Below are 18,117 nucleotides of genomic sequence, written 5' to 3'. Positions count from 1 at the left end.
TGCACTTCATGGTTATGCCTAAATAAACAATACAGGAAATGCAAAGTAAGCAATAATTCCAATCGTATCAAATGAAATTTAGCTCAAACTTAATATATAAAATCATACTTCTCTTACCTAATAGTTAATAGAATAATAGCTAGTTGTGAAGAAGCTACTCCCAATTTTGTTCAGTGCAAAATCAGCATCCACGGAAGAAGAACGTCGGTGGCGGAAATCTAAGGCAAGACAAGAGTGAAAACGAAAGTGGCACATTGCAGCGGGATATCGAGTGGCACGATGGGCAGATTGTCAAGGGTTTTGCCGAGGGTTAGCACAAAAGTGCGGCGATCCAAAGGGACCGGCGACAGGTGGCCGGCGGATGTCCGTAAATCAAAACTTGGCCCAAAACATTGGGCCCAAATGAGAAGAACTCATAACTGCCGCACCGCATATCAGTCAGCGGCGGTCTTGATTAATTGCTCGCCGCGGCGAATGTGGAAATTATTTTAATTCCGCAGCGCATAATTTGAGATAAACCAACGAACAGCGAAATACACTCGGAAGCAAACACTTGAGCGCGATAATTTGTTGGGGTGTCGGTGAAATCGCGGCGTTTGTATGAATATTTTATGCAGATCGAGCCGGGCATTTCCATGAAATGCACATTAACGATCCCTCGGCTGGCGCCTGCGAGGCAGCGGTGCGTATGCGTGATATCTGAAACGTTTAATTCAAGTCGGCGGCGTAATTTGCAACTCAAACTTAAATCCGGGCAACCAAACTACTTTTAGCCTCACAATTACCAGCCCGCCCCATTTCAACATCTCCAAAATGCAGTGCAAACTGGCGCAAAGTTTTGAATCGTCTCGCTTTTATTTCTTGCCTGTCTTGCTCACAGAAAAAAAAATAATGAAAAAGAGTAGGGAAAATGGCAGGGATCTGGGAAAAGTGGGCTGTGACTGTGGGCCAAGTCAGCAAGTCAAATAAAAAGTTTTTCGTCAACATTACGCAAATTAGTTTGTCAGTCGAGCCAAGCAAATGCAGCCGACAAAACCCTAATGACATTTAGACTGAGGGATAACTTTTCCAGAGCCAAGCCGAGATCCTGGCGGTGATGGAGTCCTTTGGACAGCCTGAAGATGCAGTTTTCCCTCCACAGTTGACTTCGCCTCGACGCCTCAACTTTTTCACACTGGCTATGTGGAATGATTCGATTGGATTTCGGGGATTATCCCTTGTGCAGTCGGGAGTTGTGAGAACGAATTAGTAAATTCCATTTAAATCGAAGTTGTTCCGAAAAGCTAGGCAAATCCTTTTGCTGCGAAATAATATGAAATTTCAAACAATTTAAATTTCAACGAAGATGCTGATTAGGAATTTGGAAAAATTCAGGCAGTTTTATAATTCAATAAAAGTGGATACTTTTCATCTTCGGTTAAATGCGCAAGTTTATGCCCTCTGACAATTATGATGATTCGATTCGATTTCTGGGGCCTCATTCGATATGCATTAATGCTTCTTTGTGCCGAAGGAATCATAAAATCAAATATGCATTGAATTACCGTGCAGGCAGGACAATTATATTATACCTTTTTTCCCGAAAACCAAATACCAAAAAAAAAAGAGATGAGGGGAAAAACAAGTAAGCCGCACCGAAAAAGGGAATATTTAACTCAATTTTCTGGACCTGAATTTGCTACCACAAGCAGCTGGGGCACCTCCAGGCCCATTCCTCCAGCGGAAACCCTAAATCGGCCGCATTTTTCACTCAACATTTTTGCTTTTTTTTATCTTAGCTCGCTCGTTTATGCGCAAAAGTGCGTGTAATTCAATTTTTCATGCGCCATGTGACAGGGGGATGTGGAAGGAGGGGGAAGGTGTGTGGGGTTTGCAGCTACCTTTTCTGCCGAAATTAAGACAAAGGGAAATATGCGCTAAAGGCATATTTGGCACGCAATTTTACATGGCGTGTCCTTATTGATGGGCCATCCTTTTTTCCCGTTATCGTTATCAATTTTTAATGCCCTTTAAACCCTTTTCTTTATTGCTGTCTGTGCTGCGAGAGGCATTGACAAATACCTCGGCGCACTCGATTGTATTATACATGAGTTGAAAATGTTGCAACAGGATATTGTAATTAGGGATCCCTCCTAGCGTTGGTTTTGCGTGCGGCGGCGGCGGCCCTGCCGTACGGACGCACTTCGCGGATTATTCGGCACGGGTGGTGGTGGTGGTGGATTCATGACACCGGAGCCGGATCCATTCCCGTTGGGAGGGCGCACAGAACGGCTAGCGTTGCCAAAGCGCAACACCTGTCCGTTTGGCAGGACGAACTCGCCTCCTCGAGCGAGATCGTCGTATGAGGCTCCGACGAACATGCTGCGCTCGATGGCGAACCCGAGTTCCAGATCCTCCAGAGGCGCAACCAAGGCGGCGGACACTGCGGCATGTAGAGGTCCTGATTGCTGTCCCGACTGCTGGGATTGGTGAACCGGTCGTTGCTGAGCCTGCATCACCGCCTGCGTTAGCTCAGGGAGGAGTAGCTGGGCAGACTGAGCTGATGACTGCTGGACCTGAGCCGGGACCTGGGCCTGGGCCTGAGCCGGGACCTGGGCCTGGGCCTGAGCCGGGGCCTGGGCCTGGGCCTGACCCTGGAGCTGATCCTGGGCCTGATCCTGAACTTGGGCCTGATCCTGAACCTGAACCTGGGCCTGAGCCTGGACCTGAGCCTGGACCTGAGCCTGGACCTGAGCCTGAGCCTGAGCCTGAGCCTGAACCTGGGCCTGGGCCTGGGCCTGAGCCTGAGCCTGGGCCTGGACCTGGACCTGAGCCTGGGCCTGGACCTGAGCCTGGGCCTGGGCTTGGGCCTGGGCCTGGGCCTGGACCTGAGCCTGGGCCTGGGCCTGGGCCTGAGCCTGGGCCTGGGATTGAGTTTGTTGATTCACCTGACCCTGGTTAGATGCATTAGCTTGTGAGCTTGGTATGATTCGGGCTGTCACCAGCTTTCCGTCCATCTTCATCAAGAATGGAGCACCAAAGCGCTCCATCATCATATCGTCTAGTTCGCCGAAATCCTCATCCTCCAGCTCCAGATCCGCCTCAAAGCCACCGCAATCGTCGTAGTTGATGCGGCGCGTAAAGTCTACAAAGCTGTGCAGTTTCGAGGACAAAAACTCGTGATCCTTGGACTTCGCAGAGGTACTGGGACCATTATCAAAATCCATCAAGGCACGGTACTGGGTGCTGCACTCGTAGGCCATTAGGGTGTCGTACGGGGAACGGGCAAAGTTGATCAGTTCGTGGATGAACAGGTCCGTATTGGCACCAAAAAAGTGGGTCATGGGCTTTCGGAACTCCTCGCTGTCCAAGTAGAGACGAGGAAGCAGATTCTTGATGGTCTCGTACAGATAGAAAATATCCGCCTTCCTGGTCCTGATCAGCACCGATACATCGCGGTTCACCCACATCATTACCCTATGAATCTCGAAGGGATTGAGACTGCAAGGAAAGGCAGAAATGAGAACATGGCGGAAATTTCCCTTTTCTTTTGGGGGAGGTAATAACTCACCGGAAATATTCAGGGGACCAGCCGCGAAAGTCGCGTGTTTCGCGATCCGGCAGAGAATATAGCGAATTGGCGTAGACATATATGCGCCATTGGACCAAGTGCCGTGGCATCATTGTTGCTGCACTCCACGTCTCTGCAATGTCAAAATTCCTTGAAGAAAAAACCGAAACTTTACACGTGACCGAAATTCCCGAAATTGTCAATCACAAATTCGATTTTATACTAATTTCACTGCCTACTGTCGCTCGCGAAATGGAACTTTTCCAGCTATGCAATATGATACGCGGTATTTACGTTATAGGAACTAAACAATTAGCTCGTTCTTTAAACAATTCCCAAGCACAACTCAGCGAAAAAGTTTTGTTTATTGCGCAGGCACAACGGTTTTTGTGGCACGTTTTGATTTGGGGCGCATCTACACGATGCCTAATGTCAAGTGTGGAACGTAAGGGACTGTTTAGACAAAGCCATAAACTAACCTGCAAATCGTGGGGACATTGGTAATAGAATATACTCTTAAAATTACTAGGAACGGTGAATTGAAACAAAATATGCAAATATTTTTAAAAAAAATCGCAAGGTGCTTATGCCGAGCATCCCTGATCCAACGAGAATACCTCTTAGATCGTTACGAAATATAAAATGCCATTGATTTATATTTAATCTTTACATTTATTATGTATTTGATTCGTATTACAGATATCTTTTGTTCATTGTATGTATGTTGAGTTCACTAAAATTCATAACTGGCCACGCCCACTTATGCAAAAAACATTAACACCCTCGTCATACATTGATCAGCGCTAGTTCTACGATTTAAAAGCTACGATAGTAAAGTTAGTTGCCATTGTTTATAGTTAGTTAGTTATAGCTGCGGCTAACCTAAGTGAATACATTTACAATCGATGTTCTTCAGGAGGATTCAGAATGCGTCTTGCGAGGGGGGGTATATATGTATGTAAGACATGGATGGGTGTGTAAACATAATAGATATTATTAGATAGATATTGGTGTTTATATATGTACAACTTAAAATGGCAATCTTAGGCCTAGAATACATCAGTTACTTACATAGCAATTACAATTACAAGTATTATGTTATGGGGTTTTGGGGATTTCAGGAATCGGAACAAGACAATACGGAAACCATTCCGTTAAACATTCCCCTAAACTAGCAACTTAAATGAAAATCAAAATCAGTGGCTTATGCTAGATACGCCAGTAGCCCCCGATTCTCTTCGTTTTCATCGTGGTTGTCGCTATCATCGTCGTCATCATCCTCCTCCTCCTCCTCTTGCTCTTCTTCATCCGCAGCTTTTTCCTCTTCCTGGTCGTCTTCCTCTTGATCTTCATCCTCTTCGTCCTCCTCATCTTGTTCTTCGGTGGCAGTGGCTGTATCCTCGGCGGTTTCCAACTCTGCTTCGCCAACCACATCGATTGCGGCCTCCAGCAAGTAGGCATCCCGTTCATGGCTGGCCGCCTCCGGATCCGCATCTGTATCGAAATAGTTATCTAGATTGGCGTCATCCGCAGTCAAAGCTTGTGGGGTGTCGCACAACGTGTTGCGCAGCATGCCTATGGAATTATCTGCCGAATTAGAATGCTCGTTGAAGAGTCCGACGTCCACAGGCTGCGTTAGAGTGGACAGTTCGATTAGGGAGTTGGCTATGTCGTGCTCCTCAATCGCCGGATGGCCGCGCATTAGGGGATCGCCGGAATAGCCCGCTACTCTCCAGGCAAACGAACTTATTGGAGCTGAGCCCGAGGTGGCTGTCGAACTGCTGGCCAAACTGGCACTCTGGCTGGACTGATTGCTGTGGCTGCAACTGCGTCGGCGTTTCGGTGCACTGCAACCCGGTTCGTTATCCTCTCTCGGCGCTGGAGTCATCCGTGAGTGGTGTGGCCCCGCCTGGTCGTCATCGGGCAACTGAAGCTCCAGTTTTACTGGTTTCCTATCCTCCAGAGTTGCCTCCGCTTTTAGTGTGGCGCGCAAAGCACTGAGCTGCAGGTTTACAGTGCTATCATCATCGGAATCGCTGCTGGAATTGTTGTTGTTCATGTTGGGTTGACCTAGAAAAGAAATTTGTATGATTAGAACTCGTCTGACACATTTTTTTAAGTAAGTGTATAAGTTTCATCTGATAGGATAATAAATAGTTGTTTTAGTGTTTTTAGAGATCATTCTAGTGCGTTCCAGTTCAGTGTAGTGTGATGAAATACATACATTCATTCGTTCATCATGCTGATAAGAACCGTCTAGATTCCCAAACCACTTACCAGATGACTCGCTGCTATCGCCACCTGACTCGTCATCAGACGAACTTGAGCTGTCACTGCTGCTTTCCGGTTGTCGCTGGGGCTTCTGTTGGCTCTTCTGCTGCTGTTCCAGCATTGCCAGCTCCTCGTGTCCAATATTCTGGTCTTTGGCCTTCCGTTTACGAGATGTCCTTTTCCCAATTGACGCGTTTTTAGAGCGCTTTTTATTCGCCACTCGCTTGCGTGGTTTTTTCTTGGGTGGCTCGGAGTTGGTGGTAGTACTGTCACTGCTATCCTCATCGCTGCTGCTGCTGAAGTGAAAGGAGGAGCTGCTGCAGCAGCTGCTGGGGCTGCTGCCACTGGCACTGCGGGCAGGCATTGAGGACCGCTGGCGTGATTTCTTTGAACGTATACAGCGCATCGTGCGCAACTGATCGAGGCGCCGTGTCTCCGCCATGACCAGCTTCCAGTTCTTGCCTCTGTTGGCCGCTGCACCACTTGTGCTGGGTCCCATAAACAGGCCCTGATCCCTGGAGGGCGGATCCAACGGGGATTGTGTCGCCCGGTTATCGGCAATTGCGGCCGGCGCAGCTTCGTGTTGCTCATTTACGAACACCACATCGGAGTCACTATTTGAGTCGAGGCTCACCTGCTCGGGAGTGCGCATGTGTGGTGGCTTCAGCTCCAGCACAAAGACGCACTCATCCTCATCGCCGGAACTGCTGCTGCTCCCGAGTTCGATGTGCGCACTCACTGGAAGAGTAGCACCTGCGTGTCTCCTGCTGGTGTTGCTGCCATCGTTGATGGCCGCCACCTCTGCATTTGCGGCCGCATCGCCGTCGTCGATCTCGATGACTTCCGCTTCCTCGCTGGCAACCGCCGCTGGGCGCCTCATGCTTAGGTTAATGGCCACCGTTTGGGAGCCAACATTGGTTGTACGGCGTATGGAAATCCCCGGCAGCTCACTGCCATCACTGGCCATTGTCACGCTAAAGGAATGTGTGGCACCGGGATTGGTCACAATCACACTGGTCGACGGGCGCACTCTAGGGGGGCTCCAGTCCGGAGAGAAGTCAGCGTTTATAGCATCCGCATCTCCAACCTCCAAATGCAGATCATCACTGTTCGAGGATTGTGTCTCCACCATGTCCAACAGATCCACCTCCACCTCCTCGGCCACTCGTGCCGAATACTGCACCACATGGTCGTAGCCGTTTATGTCATACGGGGAGCGGGCAAAGTTAAACAGTTCGTGGATGAAGTGACTGGTGCGCTCGCCGAGATACGGCGACAGCCGGCGACGGAATGTAGGACCTAGTAAGCTGGTCATGGGCAGGAGGTCGTTCATCAGCGTCATCACAGTGTTCACGCTATGTGCAGCATTCCTCAGTAGGCACATGATGTCGCGATGAATCCAAGGCATCAGGCGATGAATCTGAGCAGGATTGTTTCTATAAGCAAAGATTTGAAATCGAAATCAGTATGGGTAACTATGCTGTTTCAAGTATACGAACGGACCTGTAAAAACGGGCGCTCCACTCTCGAAAGTGTCCCGTCACGCTGTCGCTGACGGGCAGAGCATACAGCTTTCTATCGTACACATAACGTCGCCAGAGCTGGCTCAATGAGCCCGATGTGGCTGCATCCTGGTCGTGCTGGTAGTAATTCATCAGCTCCGAGCGATACGGCTCAAAGCGGCTGTACGATTGCCTGCCAGCTGCTACTTCTGCCGCCGGAAGCACCTCTTCACCAGCAGCTCCTGCCGCTATGGCCGCCTCGATGTCGTTGACAATGACGGCCTGGTTCTGCACCAGCGGCATGTACCTGGGACGCCTCACAATGTGGAAACGTAGGGATGGATTTTCCGTTGGAACCGGCGACGTGGTCTGCACCGGGTAGCGATCGTAGTCGTCCAGGGTGCGGACATTGTGTATGATGGTCCTGAAGGGCTGCTTACACAGTGGACACTCGGGCTTTATCTGCAATCGAGGATAATTAGAGGATATAAATAATTGTTTACGTGCTTGCTGTAGCCTGCGGACTGCTCACCTTGCTCCACTCGCACAGGCACTTGAAGCAGAACTGGTGCATGCACGAGTCCGTGAAGCACTTCCTCCTGCACCGGGACAAGCAGATGGCGCAATTGGGCGGCGGCGAGGTGCGCTCTACTGTTCCGTTCTCCTCCGCGGCGGATGCACTGGTGCCCGGCTCACCGATGGCGTTGGCATTATCCGGGCCAGCGGATACGGGTTCCTCGGCCTCGTTGTCTCCCGACTCACTGCCGCTCTCGGTGAGATCAGCAAACTTCATGGCCGCAGCCGGTAGCGTCCGGCTTCCGACATTGGATCCTTCCGATCCCGGCTCCACAATCACCGATGCGCCCAACTCATCCACTCCCAAATAGGGCACGATGCCGGCAAGACCTCCGGGATTCTCCTCTGCCATTCGGGCGACTATATAGCGGCTATATACGCTGTAAAATCGGCCGTAAGATGGGCGAGAACTAGGGGCCGAAGTTTTGTGTCTACTCTGTCCTCCTCTCTCTCTCACTCTGCTCCTCTCGCCTTCTCTCGCTTGCACTCGCTGGCTGGCACGCTACTATATCATCTGGTTCGCAATTCGGGTCTCATGCCTCGTTTTCCAGCGGCCTTTTCCGGGACAGTGGCCGCATTATCCGTATTCCCTTGCGGTCTATGTGGTGGTCAGTGGCCTGTCCCGTGATATAGCACAATTTTCGGGCCAGAAATCGCACTATATCTCTGTTAATTTTACACCTGAAAATGAAGGAAACTCGGTTTTTGGACCACTATGGTAGTACCGTTCGTCGCGTACCGTTAAATGCTGCAGAACACGGAGATTGGTATACTTTTGAATTACTTCTGAATAAATATTGGAAATAAAAAATGTTTGGAAAATATATTTAGTAAGGTGTCTACTAGCTGTTCTTCTCCCTGATTGAACTTGATTGAAATAGCAGTGTTAGCTCTGTTTCAAAAATTACGAAATACACAAAAAATTGTTATAGAACTAGACCAATTTATGTTATAAAGATAAAGTTTCAAATGTGATATTTTGAGAACATTAAATATTTTTTGATTTGTTACACAATTTGATAACTTCTATAAATAACTTCTTTTCAAGCCAAGGAGAACAAAATATTTATTTTGTTATTTTCTAAGATGGTTTGGTATTTCAGTTTTGGTATTTAATTGCGGAGCCTTAATTGTTTGTGTTATCGATAGCTCGTTGCTTTATTGCCTTTTTGTGGCGTCTGTTTCAATTTGTTTGTTTTCAATTGTTGGTCATCAGTTGGATCCCCAAAATGAATCGACGCAACAAGCGGACGTCGTACTACCAATACGAAGTATACCTAGACTTCATGGAGGAGAATCCCCTGATGTCGGGCAACAAACTGAGTCGCACCCAGGACGGCAAGAAGTGGAAGGAGCTCAGCGATCTGCTAAACAAGTGCCCCACGGGTCCCACTATGTCGCCCGAGGAATGGCGGAAGGTATGTTGCAACCATTTGGGTATCGAGTGTACAAGCCCACAGTGTGTCATGCTTATAGCGCCTCAACGACTGGAAGAACAGCACGCGCTCCAAGTACCGACGCAGCATCAATTCGGATGACAAGAGCAATGCAATGACTCCTCTGGAGAACAGAGCCCTGCAGATCTTCTCCTTAGAACCGAATTTTCGCGAGGTTTCGATGCGCCTGCAAGACATGATGGAGGAGGAAGAGGAACAGGATAAAGAGGATGTGGAAGAGAATGAGAATATGGAGGAGTTCGTTGAGGAGGAGGATGAGGAGCAGCAGTACCAGCAGTTCATAGCGGAGCCTCACGAGCAAGCCAATCCAACGGTCATCAATGGTCACAGTGCCGCGAAAAAGCTAAGGCTCGATGGCGCCAGTGAGATTATCTACGAAGGTGGGTAGACGCAAATCTAATGTAAATACTATATATCTTATAAAGGAATAACCTTGATTTCAGTCTCGGATGTCACATCTGAACAATCTGCCGCGAAAGAACCGTCTGCCTTCTATGGTGAGAAAATTCAGGAGCAGCTGAAACGCATTTCGGACATACACGAGGCATCGCTGCACTTTAAGATAGCCCGGTTCCAGTACAAGAATCCCGGATTCGAGTTCGTTCCGGAATTATAGCCCAGTTCGATCTGCTAGCCATGCACATAATATAATAATGTGTATAATGTAATATAATATGTGAGCTCAGAGGGACCTGCTGCTTTCGCCTCGAATTAAAAGACGCGGAACGTTCAATGAGTACAGTAGGCATTCGTTGAAAACAAATTCTTGAGTAGTGTGTACGTTATACCAATTAGTCGTTTTTAAGACTGTTGTTTTGCATATCGTTCGACGAAATACTTTTTGCACATAGATTTTGAAATGTATTATTGACTTATATGAAACCGCTAATAAATATGGTGACGAATCATTTATGTTTCTTCTAAAAAAAATTAAATAGATTCACAGGGAAGTTTTTATCTTAACAAAACCTATGTTTGGTGATATTTTTAATTATTGCACATCTAGCTAAAACTATCGCATGGCGACTAATTGCATTATCGCTTGCCGCCAGATGCGCACCACTGCCGTGCCGAATACAACCCTGCGCGAACAGCAGCAAAATGCAACTAGAAAATCCCAAACGCATTTAATTGTTTGGTGAACATTTCGCATCGCTTGGTGGCGTCAATTTGCATTTTAGGTCTTTTGCCAGCGATTTAAACACGGCATCGAGCACGCAGGCACAGAGCAAGTATACCCGGATGAACGGCAAGATGGACCGCCGCAAGAAACGCACCTCCTCGGAGCAATACCAAATGTACATCGACATGATGGAGAGCGACCCCATTTTCGCCACCGGACGAGTGCCGCGCGATTATGACCTGAACTACTTGACCAAAAAGTGGAAGGAGCTCTCCGACCGGCTAAACAAGTGCAGCTCCGGACCCACACTGACGCCGGAGGAGTGGCGCAAGGTATGAGTACCAGCACAGGCCCCAAATAATGTTGCCTCTAATCCCGAATTTCCTGCTTCAAAAACAGCGGCTAAACGATTGGAAGAACACCACCCGCTGCAAGTACAGACGCAGCCTTCTGTCCACGGAAAAGGACATCTCGATGACCTCCGTGGAGACGCGCGCACTCGATCTCTTTGGCAAGGTGCCCACCACCGGCGGCGAAACGATGATAAATCTGAAGTCCGAAAAGGATGAGCACGACGACGAGATGGAGGAACTGGGCCAGCGTACTTCGGCGGCATTTCAAAAGGAACTGCAGGCCGCCGTTGAGGAAGCCATCAACGATGAGGTGGACGAGGAGGAGATGGTGGAGGAGCATGTCGATCACGAGGACATGATGGAGGAGAATCTAGCGGAGACCGGCATCACCGCGTCCACAACTGCGGTCAATACGGGCGGCGGCACCTATCGCACCATCGTCGTGGACAACACATCCTTCGAGCACGTCGAGGAGGAGGCCCAAACGGTGCAGCCGCACGCCGTCGAGTACGTCACATCCCGCAGGCCTGCTGCCGCCGTCATCAATCCGGGCACGGCCTCCTCCGGTAATAAGCTGATCAACGGCGAGCTGCCCGTCAAGCGGATGCGCACACAGCCCAGGGAGCAAATTATCTACGAAGGTAACTATGCCGCTTTACTTTGCCTAAGTTTGGTAGTTCATTTAGTATTCATCCACTTCTTTCAGTTAAAAATGCGACGCGTTGCATTTCAAACATGCAGGCCGTGCCGCCGCTGCACAGTACAAAGCTGGAGCGGGAACCCAGTTCGCTGACAAGCGCGCTGAGCAGCAGCGATGCCCAGCAGATCGCGCACCAGCTGAAGCGACTGGCCGACATCAAATACGAGACACTGCAGTTTGAGATTGCGCGCTTCAAGTTCAACAACCCGGGCTTCCAGTACGACCCGCCGTCCTTATAGTGTCCCAAGCGGCAGGGCGAGATCAGTGGGTCTAAGCAATCGGCAAAAACTCCAGCACCATCAGAAGCCACGGCGAAAGGATCAGCATTAGCAAAAGCAATGGAACGAGCCAAGTCAGCTCGAATTGTATAGGTCTTTTACGACCTATTTTCTAGCTCTCCAAGTCCCGCGCTCCGCCGAAACACACAAACTTGTAACTTATAGTAGCCAGATTTAAAATGATTAGTTTAAAATTGACATAGAATTCTATTGTGTAAACAGTTATTTTCAACTTTTCAAGCACTTCACCTACGATATCCATATATGAAATAGGCATATAATTGTAATATCTAAAGTAAAAACCAATTGGACAAGTAATTTTAACGCGTTGTATGTAAATGTTAAGAATAAAGTTTACCAATGATATATATGCGCCGCACAGACGTGCTCCACCTTTTGCCTGTTGTTGCATTTTTAGAGTTTATTTATGACGCCGTGGCCAGAATCGAAGCCAACACGGAAAGTCCATTAATCAAAGCTAGGGAGATGGCGTCGACAACGCGTATATGCATTGTGCCCCGGCTTCGCTTTGGCTTTTAGTTTGGGTCATTTTAACCTGACCGCCAACTAGTGGGCGCACTTTGTAACTGTCAGCAGCGCCTGGAGGCATCGATGCGAAAGAAATCACTTGTGGCTGTTATGGTCGTCGCCCGATGCTGATGCAACAAGTGCCGATCCAAAGTCCTCGGCTGCTTCCCTCCTCCACCTACTCTCCGCTTGGATAACTGCAATGGGCAATAGATCATTTGCAGGCCGTGCGCTGCGAATCATAAATTACCGAAGACTAAGGTGGAGCGTTTGGGGCACAGACCTCCGCCATGGGACGACGCACGGCGTTCCGTTAGGAATCGTTGGCATCGCGTTGATAACTGCACAACACGTCGTATGCTTAATCTGTGCTCTTTGTAAAGGTGCACTCAACAAAATGAACTGCTCATCGAATTCCTGATATTTCTGTTCTATCTCACAAGTGAGAAATTGCATCTTAGGCATATTTCTTGATATTTGAGGCTTTTTCCTTGTTGGTCATTGATTTTTTTGAGTGCATTGTGGTGTCGCCTGTGTGGGTGCCGCTCGCTCTTTGATGAAAAGCCCGCTGGCAAAGCTGATTAACCTGCACACACACCTCGCCGGGAAATGAGTGTCTGGGACCCAGATGTCTTCTTCTCACATGGCCATGAAATGGAGGCTCCATCTGCGACTGGGACTGCGACTGCGACTGGAACCAAGTTTGAGGAACTGATGGGTCGTCGCTCAGAGTGCATGCCCAGTCCATTAAGCAGTTCGTGTTGCACTCGTTTCGCTCTGCCATCCACGGCTATATGAGTCCCTGGATTTGGGACTGGATATGTAGGTATGGTGGCTATGGGTATGGGCCCAGGGTCTAGGCCTGGAATTGGCTTTGGGTTTGGGCTTGGGCCAGGGCACACATGACGGCCAGCGTGCAGAATTGACCCCATGGGCGGGTGCTATAAAAATCCAGCAATCCAGCAAAAGAAACTGCACAAAATAAAAGCCGACCAGAATGTGAGATGCTGGGATACGTAGATGGAATACCCTTCGACTGAAGTGAATTGTTTATAAAAAAGACGGGCAACATCAATAGTAACGAAAGTGGCCATTATAATATTAAATTACTTTTAGCAGTAATTATTAGTACCCCATGAAGGATATATGTAGAAACAGTCAGTCGGGAGCCAAAAATCCCAGCATGTCCTTTCTCATGTATATTGATGAATGAATGTTTTTAGAATGACTAACTCGAAACTGACAAAACAACGCCGCACTGAACTCTGCCATCCTGAATTTGCGCATTTTTTCGAAATAAAGGCAGGAAATAAACTGGCCAGAATGTTGAAGCTTTAAAGTTGATGGGAGCAAAAAAAAAAGAAAATGGTGCTGAATGGGATTATGGAAAGGTTGGCTGGCTGTGATAAAAAACATGAAGCTGCTTTTTGGTACAAGGATTAAAACAGCTGGCGACGAATCTATAACATTAAAACATTTTTAATTTAATTTATTTATTAATAGATAACTGAAGGCCTGTGTATATTTAAACTCATATGAGTGTTTCTCAATTTTTTTTTATTATTGGTGACACTTTATGTCTTTTATTGCCACCGCAATCATGTGGATACGTGATGGTATGGCATTAGGCAAAGGCCACTATCATGGTCAAGGCACATATGCATGCTGGGAACAGCCAACTGGCACTGGCAGCTTGCAACAGGCCACTTGCAACAGGCCACTTGCAACCTTTCGGCCATTATTGTGGCGCAAAAGTGCAAAGCGTTTTTATGCCGGCGATTATTACGCTTGATCCTGAAGCACCGAAGGGTCAATTGATGTTTGTGATGACGCTGAATTGTGTTGATGTGGCTCGTCGTAGCCACAGCAACTTGCTACATGCAACATGCAACACCGATGCGGTCGCTTGCCCGCAATTTGCCTTGGAATTTTAAACATAGGCGAATATCTGCCATTTCTTTTATTTTATATATGTACATATATTTTTTTTCATCCGTTTTATGCATTTTTGCCTTGCAGTTGCTTTTGCTGCTGCTGCTGCCGAAAATTGCATTTCTTGGCTGGCAGCGATGAAGCGTCAGCAGCAACATGCGCTTTGCTCGACGCTGCGGCCACTTGATATATCACTAGGCAGAGATAATGCCCCGCAGCCAAATCAGGCCATCATCAAAGCCGGGCCAGCGATATAGAAATTATTTATAGGCCGGGTTGTTGCATCGCCGAACTGAAGGCGGTCAGCAATCGTAAATCTAAAGATCCTTTTCTTAAAAGCTTAATTCCGAACAATTATTGGGATCTCTTCCTCATATCAAATGTGATGGCTCCCAATCCCAGTCCACGGCATGTTGCTGCTGTCCAGCGTGTAATTATATTAGCATGATCTATGCCATTACGCGCACACACATCGATATGCGGCAATTAGTGCGCTGGACGGCGAACAAGTACAACTATCGGCTAAACAATATGGCCAGCGGGCGTTTATGGCCAACGACAGGCCATTATTGACGCCACTCGATGGACTGGCCATCATCGATTGCTGCGGTTGCTCCATGTTGCTGTTGCTGCTGCATCTGCTGCTGCTGCATGCAAATTGTCGGCAGCCTAAACGCTGCGCAAAAGTCAAAAGGGGTGCGATGGCTTGGCCAAACTAAGCTGGAAAAAATTATGAAGCGCTGAAATGGCGCCCTCTCAGCCGAAAGTCATAAACACGCACTAATTGCAGCAGTGATTTGTTGCACACTGCATTAATGGCGCTCACAGGATCCGCGCAGCAAAACAGCAGCAGCAGCAGTAGCCGCCGCAGCAATAGCAGCAGCAGCAACGACTCAAATCGATGCCTAATTGGCCATAAATGGCAGTTTTCGTTGGCGACATCAAAGCGTAAAGCTTTCAGCATTGGCCCAAGTGGCCTCGCTCTGATTTATAAACAAAATTTAACAACCGTACCGCGATTTAGGGCATTAAAAATGATGTAGTTGCTGCTGTTGGCATGATGTTGCTACTGCAATTAGGCTCCGCTCGGCCAGTTGGGGTGGTCCGCCATGTCGCCAGTGTGGCGATCGAATGGATCGATCCCGTCGATATACAAATCGATTGCTTGATCTCTCACTTGCAGCAGCAACGTGCAACATGCAGCAGCAGCAGCAGCAGCAGCAGCAGCTCCAGGAATCACCAATCGCAACATGAAAAGTTGCTCGCGTGGTCAGCGCCAATTACTTAGAGCATATCAATTATATTACGGCAATGCATTGTAAAATAAATGCCCAGAATGATAGCTAGTTGCAGTTGCTGCTGCTGCTGATGCTGCAGTTGCTGCTGCTACTCCTGGTTGTAATTGAACTGCGCGTATTGCGAAATTATTATTTTGTGCATTTGCAATTGCAAGTGCCTACTGGCTCAACCTCAACCTTCTCCTTCCTGCGTGTCTGTTCATATGTTTTCATTACTTTTGCCCATTATGCGTGTACGTGACGCACAATTTGAAATTGCCAGGAGTTGGGAGCTGGGAGTCAGGAGCTGGGAGGAGCAGAAGTCAAAACGGGGGGGCAGCACGGTTGAATGGCTGAAAGGGAGGGCTTATAAGCCGGATACCCGGCGTCCAAATGCACACAATCCCAGCCAGCCAGCCAGCCAGCATTGACTTGCTACTCCTCCTCCATGCCGGCCAGGTCCAATCCATTCCATCGTGGATCGTCGTCTGTTTGTGGCTTTTGTTTGCTGTTCAAGTTTACAATTTTAATGCACTGCCACTTGACTGTTGACAGTGGTGCGTTGATGTTGCTGTTGCAAGTGTTGCTACTGCTGTTGCTGCTGCAAGTGTTGCTGCTGCTGCGGTGCCGAGTGCGCCAGTGTGTGTTGGATTATTGATTTTATGCCCCGTACGTGAACGCAACCTTGCCGCACACACTGGTGTTGCAGCTGCAGCATTTAGCTCTCATTTTGCACCGAAATGAAATGCATGTTTATGTTTCCGTTTCTGTTGAAGCCATCATATGCTGATTCATGGTGTCGAGGGGAAGCTTTATTATTCTTTTTCGGAACCAAGGTTAGCTAAATATGTGGAAAGGAGGGAGCTGGGCTCATTCAGACAGCGAAAACTGATGACACACACTTTTTGAAGGCATTTAACAGGAAAAATATGTGTATGCAAGTTTCGAATAATATTGGCAGTAAGTTGTTTTCTTTAGAAAGCGATACGTAGGAAATTTTGTATGTTATTAAGTCATTCATTATTCTATTACAAGTACAACTATTTATTCAAAGCCAAGTTCAAATATTAATTGTTTTTAATAATATTTCGAAGCAAGCACAAGTAACTACATATGTAAATCATAGATTTTTCACTGTTACCTAGTTTGTTCTATTGGCTTGCTCCCATGGCAAACCACTTAGCCAGCCAACCTTTTGGCCACCTAGATCTGGGTGACCCAGCCCCATTAAGGGCACCTTCAATTCCAATCGCGGCCATAAGGGGCAAGCAATGGATTCCCGCACTGACATCGTTAGGGCGCAACAATTGCTGCAATTGCTGAATATGATTGAAGTACTTTCGGAGGTAACGAGGCAGCGGCGACGAACATGGCCTCCATATCAAACTGGCATCAAACAATTTCAAATGGATCGAATGAGAAATCGACGGAGCTGGCCAATTGAAGCTGCAGTGCTGCAGTTGCTCATGTTGCTGCTGCTGCTGCTCCGGCTGCTGCAGATGTTGCTGCTTTGTATGCATGCAATGAACGTGATCGGTTGCAATTTCAGCGAGTCGAGAACAAAGTGGCCAAACCGAGAGGATCGATGCCGATCGGAGCGACAATGTTGCAGACGCACAGGACGTGGCTCCGATGTTGCTGCCACATTTCACTGGTCCCGATGATTGAAATTCTAAGGCCAGTGTCGGCATCTGGAATAGTGCCTCCGAAAGCGACTCCCAGACGAAGTTGCAGTCCACAGCCGTCCGCCGCTGACCTTTTCGCATGAGAATCATCGACGGCACCCGATGATGGATGCACTGCCACAGCCAACTTGATCTGCGCCCAAAGGAGCGTGGCAAGCGGACCGCGGAGCAATGTCAGCCGAAGCTGTCACTACGTGCAGCTCGTCTTTGGCAATTTAGGTGCGAGGAAAGTGGCTTTCCTTTTACCAAGCGCCGATATTTCCAGGCCTTCATGCAGAGGTACTATGGATATTTTAGCATAATTAAATAATAGTCAAAAGGAAGTTGCACCCTAATTATTTATTTTAAATTAGCATATTTAATGAAAATTCTATAAATAAGGTATATTTCATGCTTAAATTAAGTGCGATGTGTATTTATAAAGATTTTTAATACGATTTAAATAGCTAATTGTTAAAACTAAACTTCTAACGGCCACATCTTATGTAACATCTTAAATTTCCAACGATTTGAAGTCCAATTGGCGATGGTTACATAACCAGAGTTCACTGTACGCACCACGCGACGGATAATTGCGCTCACCCAACGAGCAGGGGGAAAATGTAAGAAAAGCAAAGAAAAACCAGGCTGGCAGGGAAACTTCTTGGATTCGTCAATGTTGTCGTTGTTGTCGTTCCATTCCGTCGTGGAATTTCACAGCGGAGCATGGAAATTTGTTCGATGGCTTGTCTTTCAACATCCCCCCACCTCGCGCTCCCCCATTTTTGTGTTTGTTTGATTTGGATTTGATTTGATTTCCAGGCAGAGCAGTTCTATCACACTGAGCGAAATTTGGGGTCATGAAAGTTGTTAATTAAATGGATGTTAGATTTTTTATATGAAAGT

The 18,117-nt window shown here is 47.8% G+C and overlaps 4 protein-coding genes across 5 annotated transcripts; 2 read left to right on the top strand and 2 right to left on the bottom strand.

The window, feature by feature from the left end:
• Positions 1-1,987: 1,987 nt before the first annotated feature.
• On the bottom strand, positions 1,988-3,989 carry LOC6735206. Its single transcript, XM_016168449.3, has 3 exons — positions 3,551-3,989; positions 2,778-3,480; positions 1,988-2,555 (listed from the first exon to the last, which is right to left on the bottom strand). Exons 1-3 carry the CDS (start codon positions 3,661-3,663, stop codon positions 2,133-2,135), a joined length of 1,239 nt encoding a protein of 412 aa, XP_016028484.1. The 5' UTR covers positions 3,664-3,989; the 3' UTR covers positions 1,988-2,132.
• Positions 3,990-4,202: 213 nt separating this feature from the next.
• LOC6735204 (E3 ubiquitin-protein ligase Topors) lies at positions 4,203-8,795 on the bottom strand. Its single transcript, XM_016168448.3, has 5 exons — positions 8,639-8,795; positions 7,856-8,580; positions 7,325-7,785; positions 5,828-7,257; positions 4,203-5,620 (listed from the first exon to the last, which is right to left on the bottom strand). The coding sequence occupies exons 2-5, from the start codon at positions 8,249-8,251 to the stop codon at positions 4,755-4,757; spliced, it is 3,153 nt and encodes a 1,050-aa protein (XP_016028483.1). The 5' UTR covers positions 8,252-8,580; positions 8,639-8,795; the 3' UTR covers positions 4,203-4,754.
• Positions 8,796-9,005: 210 nt separating this feature from the next.
• Positions 9,006-10,264, top strand: LOC6735203 (histone acetyltransferase KAT6B). 2 transcript variants are annotated; one of them, XM_002082140.4, is made up of 3 exons: positions 9,006-9,317; positions 9,376-9,736; positions 9,800-10,264. In XM_002082140.4, exons 1-3 carry the CDS (start codon positions 9,129-9,131, stop codon positions 9,970-9,972), a joined length of 723 nt encoding a protein of 240 aa, XP_002082176.1. In that variant the 5' UTR covers positions 9,006-9,128; the 3' UTR covers positions 9,973-10,264. The 2 variants fall into 2 exon arrangements, with proteins under 2 accessions (XP_002082176.1, XP_039147273.1); XM_039291339.2 differs by having other exon boundaries at positions 9,782-10,264.
• Positions 10,265-10,437: 173 nt separating this feature from the next.
• On the top strand, positions 10,438-12,180 carry LOC6735202. Its single transcript, XM_002082139.4, has 3 exons — positions 10,438-10,811; positions 10,879-11,473; positions 11,539-12,180. The coding sequence occupies exons 1-3, from the start codon at positions 10,599-10,601 to the stop codon at positions 11,769-11,771; spliced, it is 1,041 nt and encodes a 346-aa protein (XP_002082175.1). The 5' UTR covers positions 10,438-10,598; the 3' UTR covers positions 11,772-12,180.
• Positions 12,181-18,117: the final 5,937 nt, after the last annotated feature.

The sequence above is a fragment of the Drosophila simulans genome, chromosome 2R (genome assembly GCF_016746395.2).
Source record: "Drosophila simulans strain w501 chromosome 2R, Prin_Dsim_3.1, whole genome shotgun sequence".
In the NCBI taxonomy this organism is placed as follows: domain Eukaryota; kingdom Metazoa; phylum Arthropoda; class Insecta; order Diptera; family Drosophilidae; genus Drosophila; species Drosophila simulans.
This window is presented reverse-complemented; position numbering and strand designations above follow the sequence as displayed.

What these genes read in the sequence shown, in the direction of transcription:
- LOC6735206 (XM_016168449.3), bottom strand. Translation starts at nt 3,663, where the DNA reads ATGATGCCACGGCACTTGGTCCAATGGCGCATATATGTCTACGCCAAT. An exon ending in TGGTCCCCTGAATATTTCCG is followed by an intron (nt 3,481 to 3,550) that starts GTGAGTTATTAC and finishes CTTTCCTTGCAG; the next exon opens with TCTCAATCCCTTCGAGATTC. An exon ending in AGGCCCAGGCTCAGGCTCAG is followed by an intron (nt 2,556 to 2,777) that starts GCCCAGGCCCAG and finishes GTCCCGGCTCAG; the next exon opens with GTCCAGCAGTCATCAGCTCA.
- LOC6735204 (XM_016168448.3), bottom strand. Translation starts at nt 8,251, where the DNA reads ATGGCAGAGGAGAATCCCGGAGGTCTTGCCGGCATCGTGCCCTATTTG. An exon ending in GCCTGTGCGAGTGGAGCAAG is followed by an intron (nt 7,786 to 7,855) that starts GTGAGCAGTCCG and finishes CCTCGATTGCAG; the next exon opens with ATAAAGCCCGAGTGTCCACT. An exon ending in TGGAGCGCCCGTTTTTACAG is followed by an intron (nt 7,258 to 7,324) that starts GTCCGTTCGTAT and finishes CTTTGCTTATAG; the next exon opens with AAACAATCCTGCTCAGATTC.
- LOC6735203 (XM_039291339.2), top strand. Translation starts at nt 9,129, where the DNA reads ATGAATCGACGCAACAAGCGGACGTCGTACTACCAATACGAAGTATAC. An exon ending in CGCCCGAGGAATGGCGGAAG is followed by an intron (nt 9,318 to 9,375) that starts GTATGTTGCAAC and finishes TCATGCTTATAG; the next exon opens with CGCCTCAACGACTGGAAGAA. An exon ending in CAGTGAGATTATCTACGAAG is followed by an intron (nt 9,737 to 9,781) that starts GTGGGTAGACGC and finishes TATCTTATAAAG; the next exon opens with GAATAACCTTGATTTCAGTC.
- LOC6735202 (XM_002082139.4), top strand. Translation starts at nt 10,599, where the DNA reads ATGAACGGCAAGATGGACCGCCGCAAGAAACGCACCTCCTCGGAGCAA. An exon ending in CGCCGGAGGAGTGGCGCAAG is followed by an intron (nt 10,812 to 10,878) that starts GTATGAGTACCA and finishes CTTCAAAAACAG; the next exon opens with CGGCTAAACGATTGGAAGAA. An exon ending in GGAGCAAATTATCTACGAAG is followed by an intron (nt 11,474 to 11,538) that starts GTAACTATGCCG and finishes CACTTCTTTCAG; the next exon opens with TTAAAAATGCGACGCGTTGC.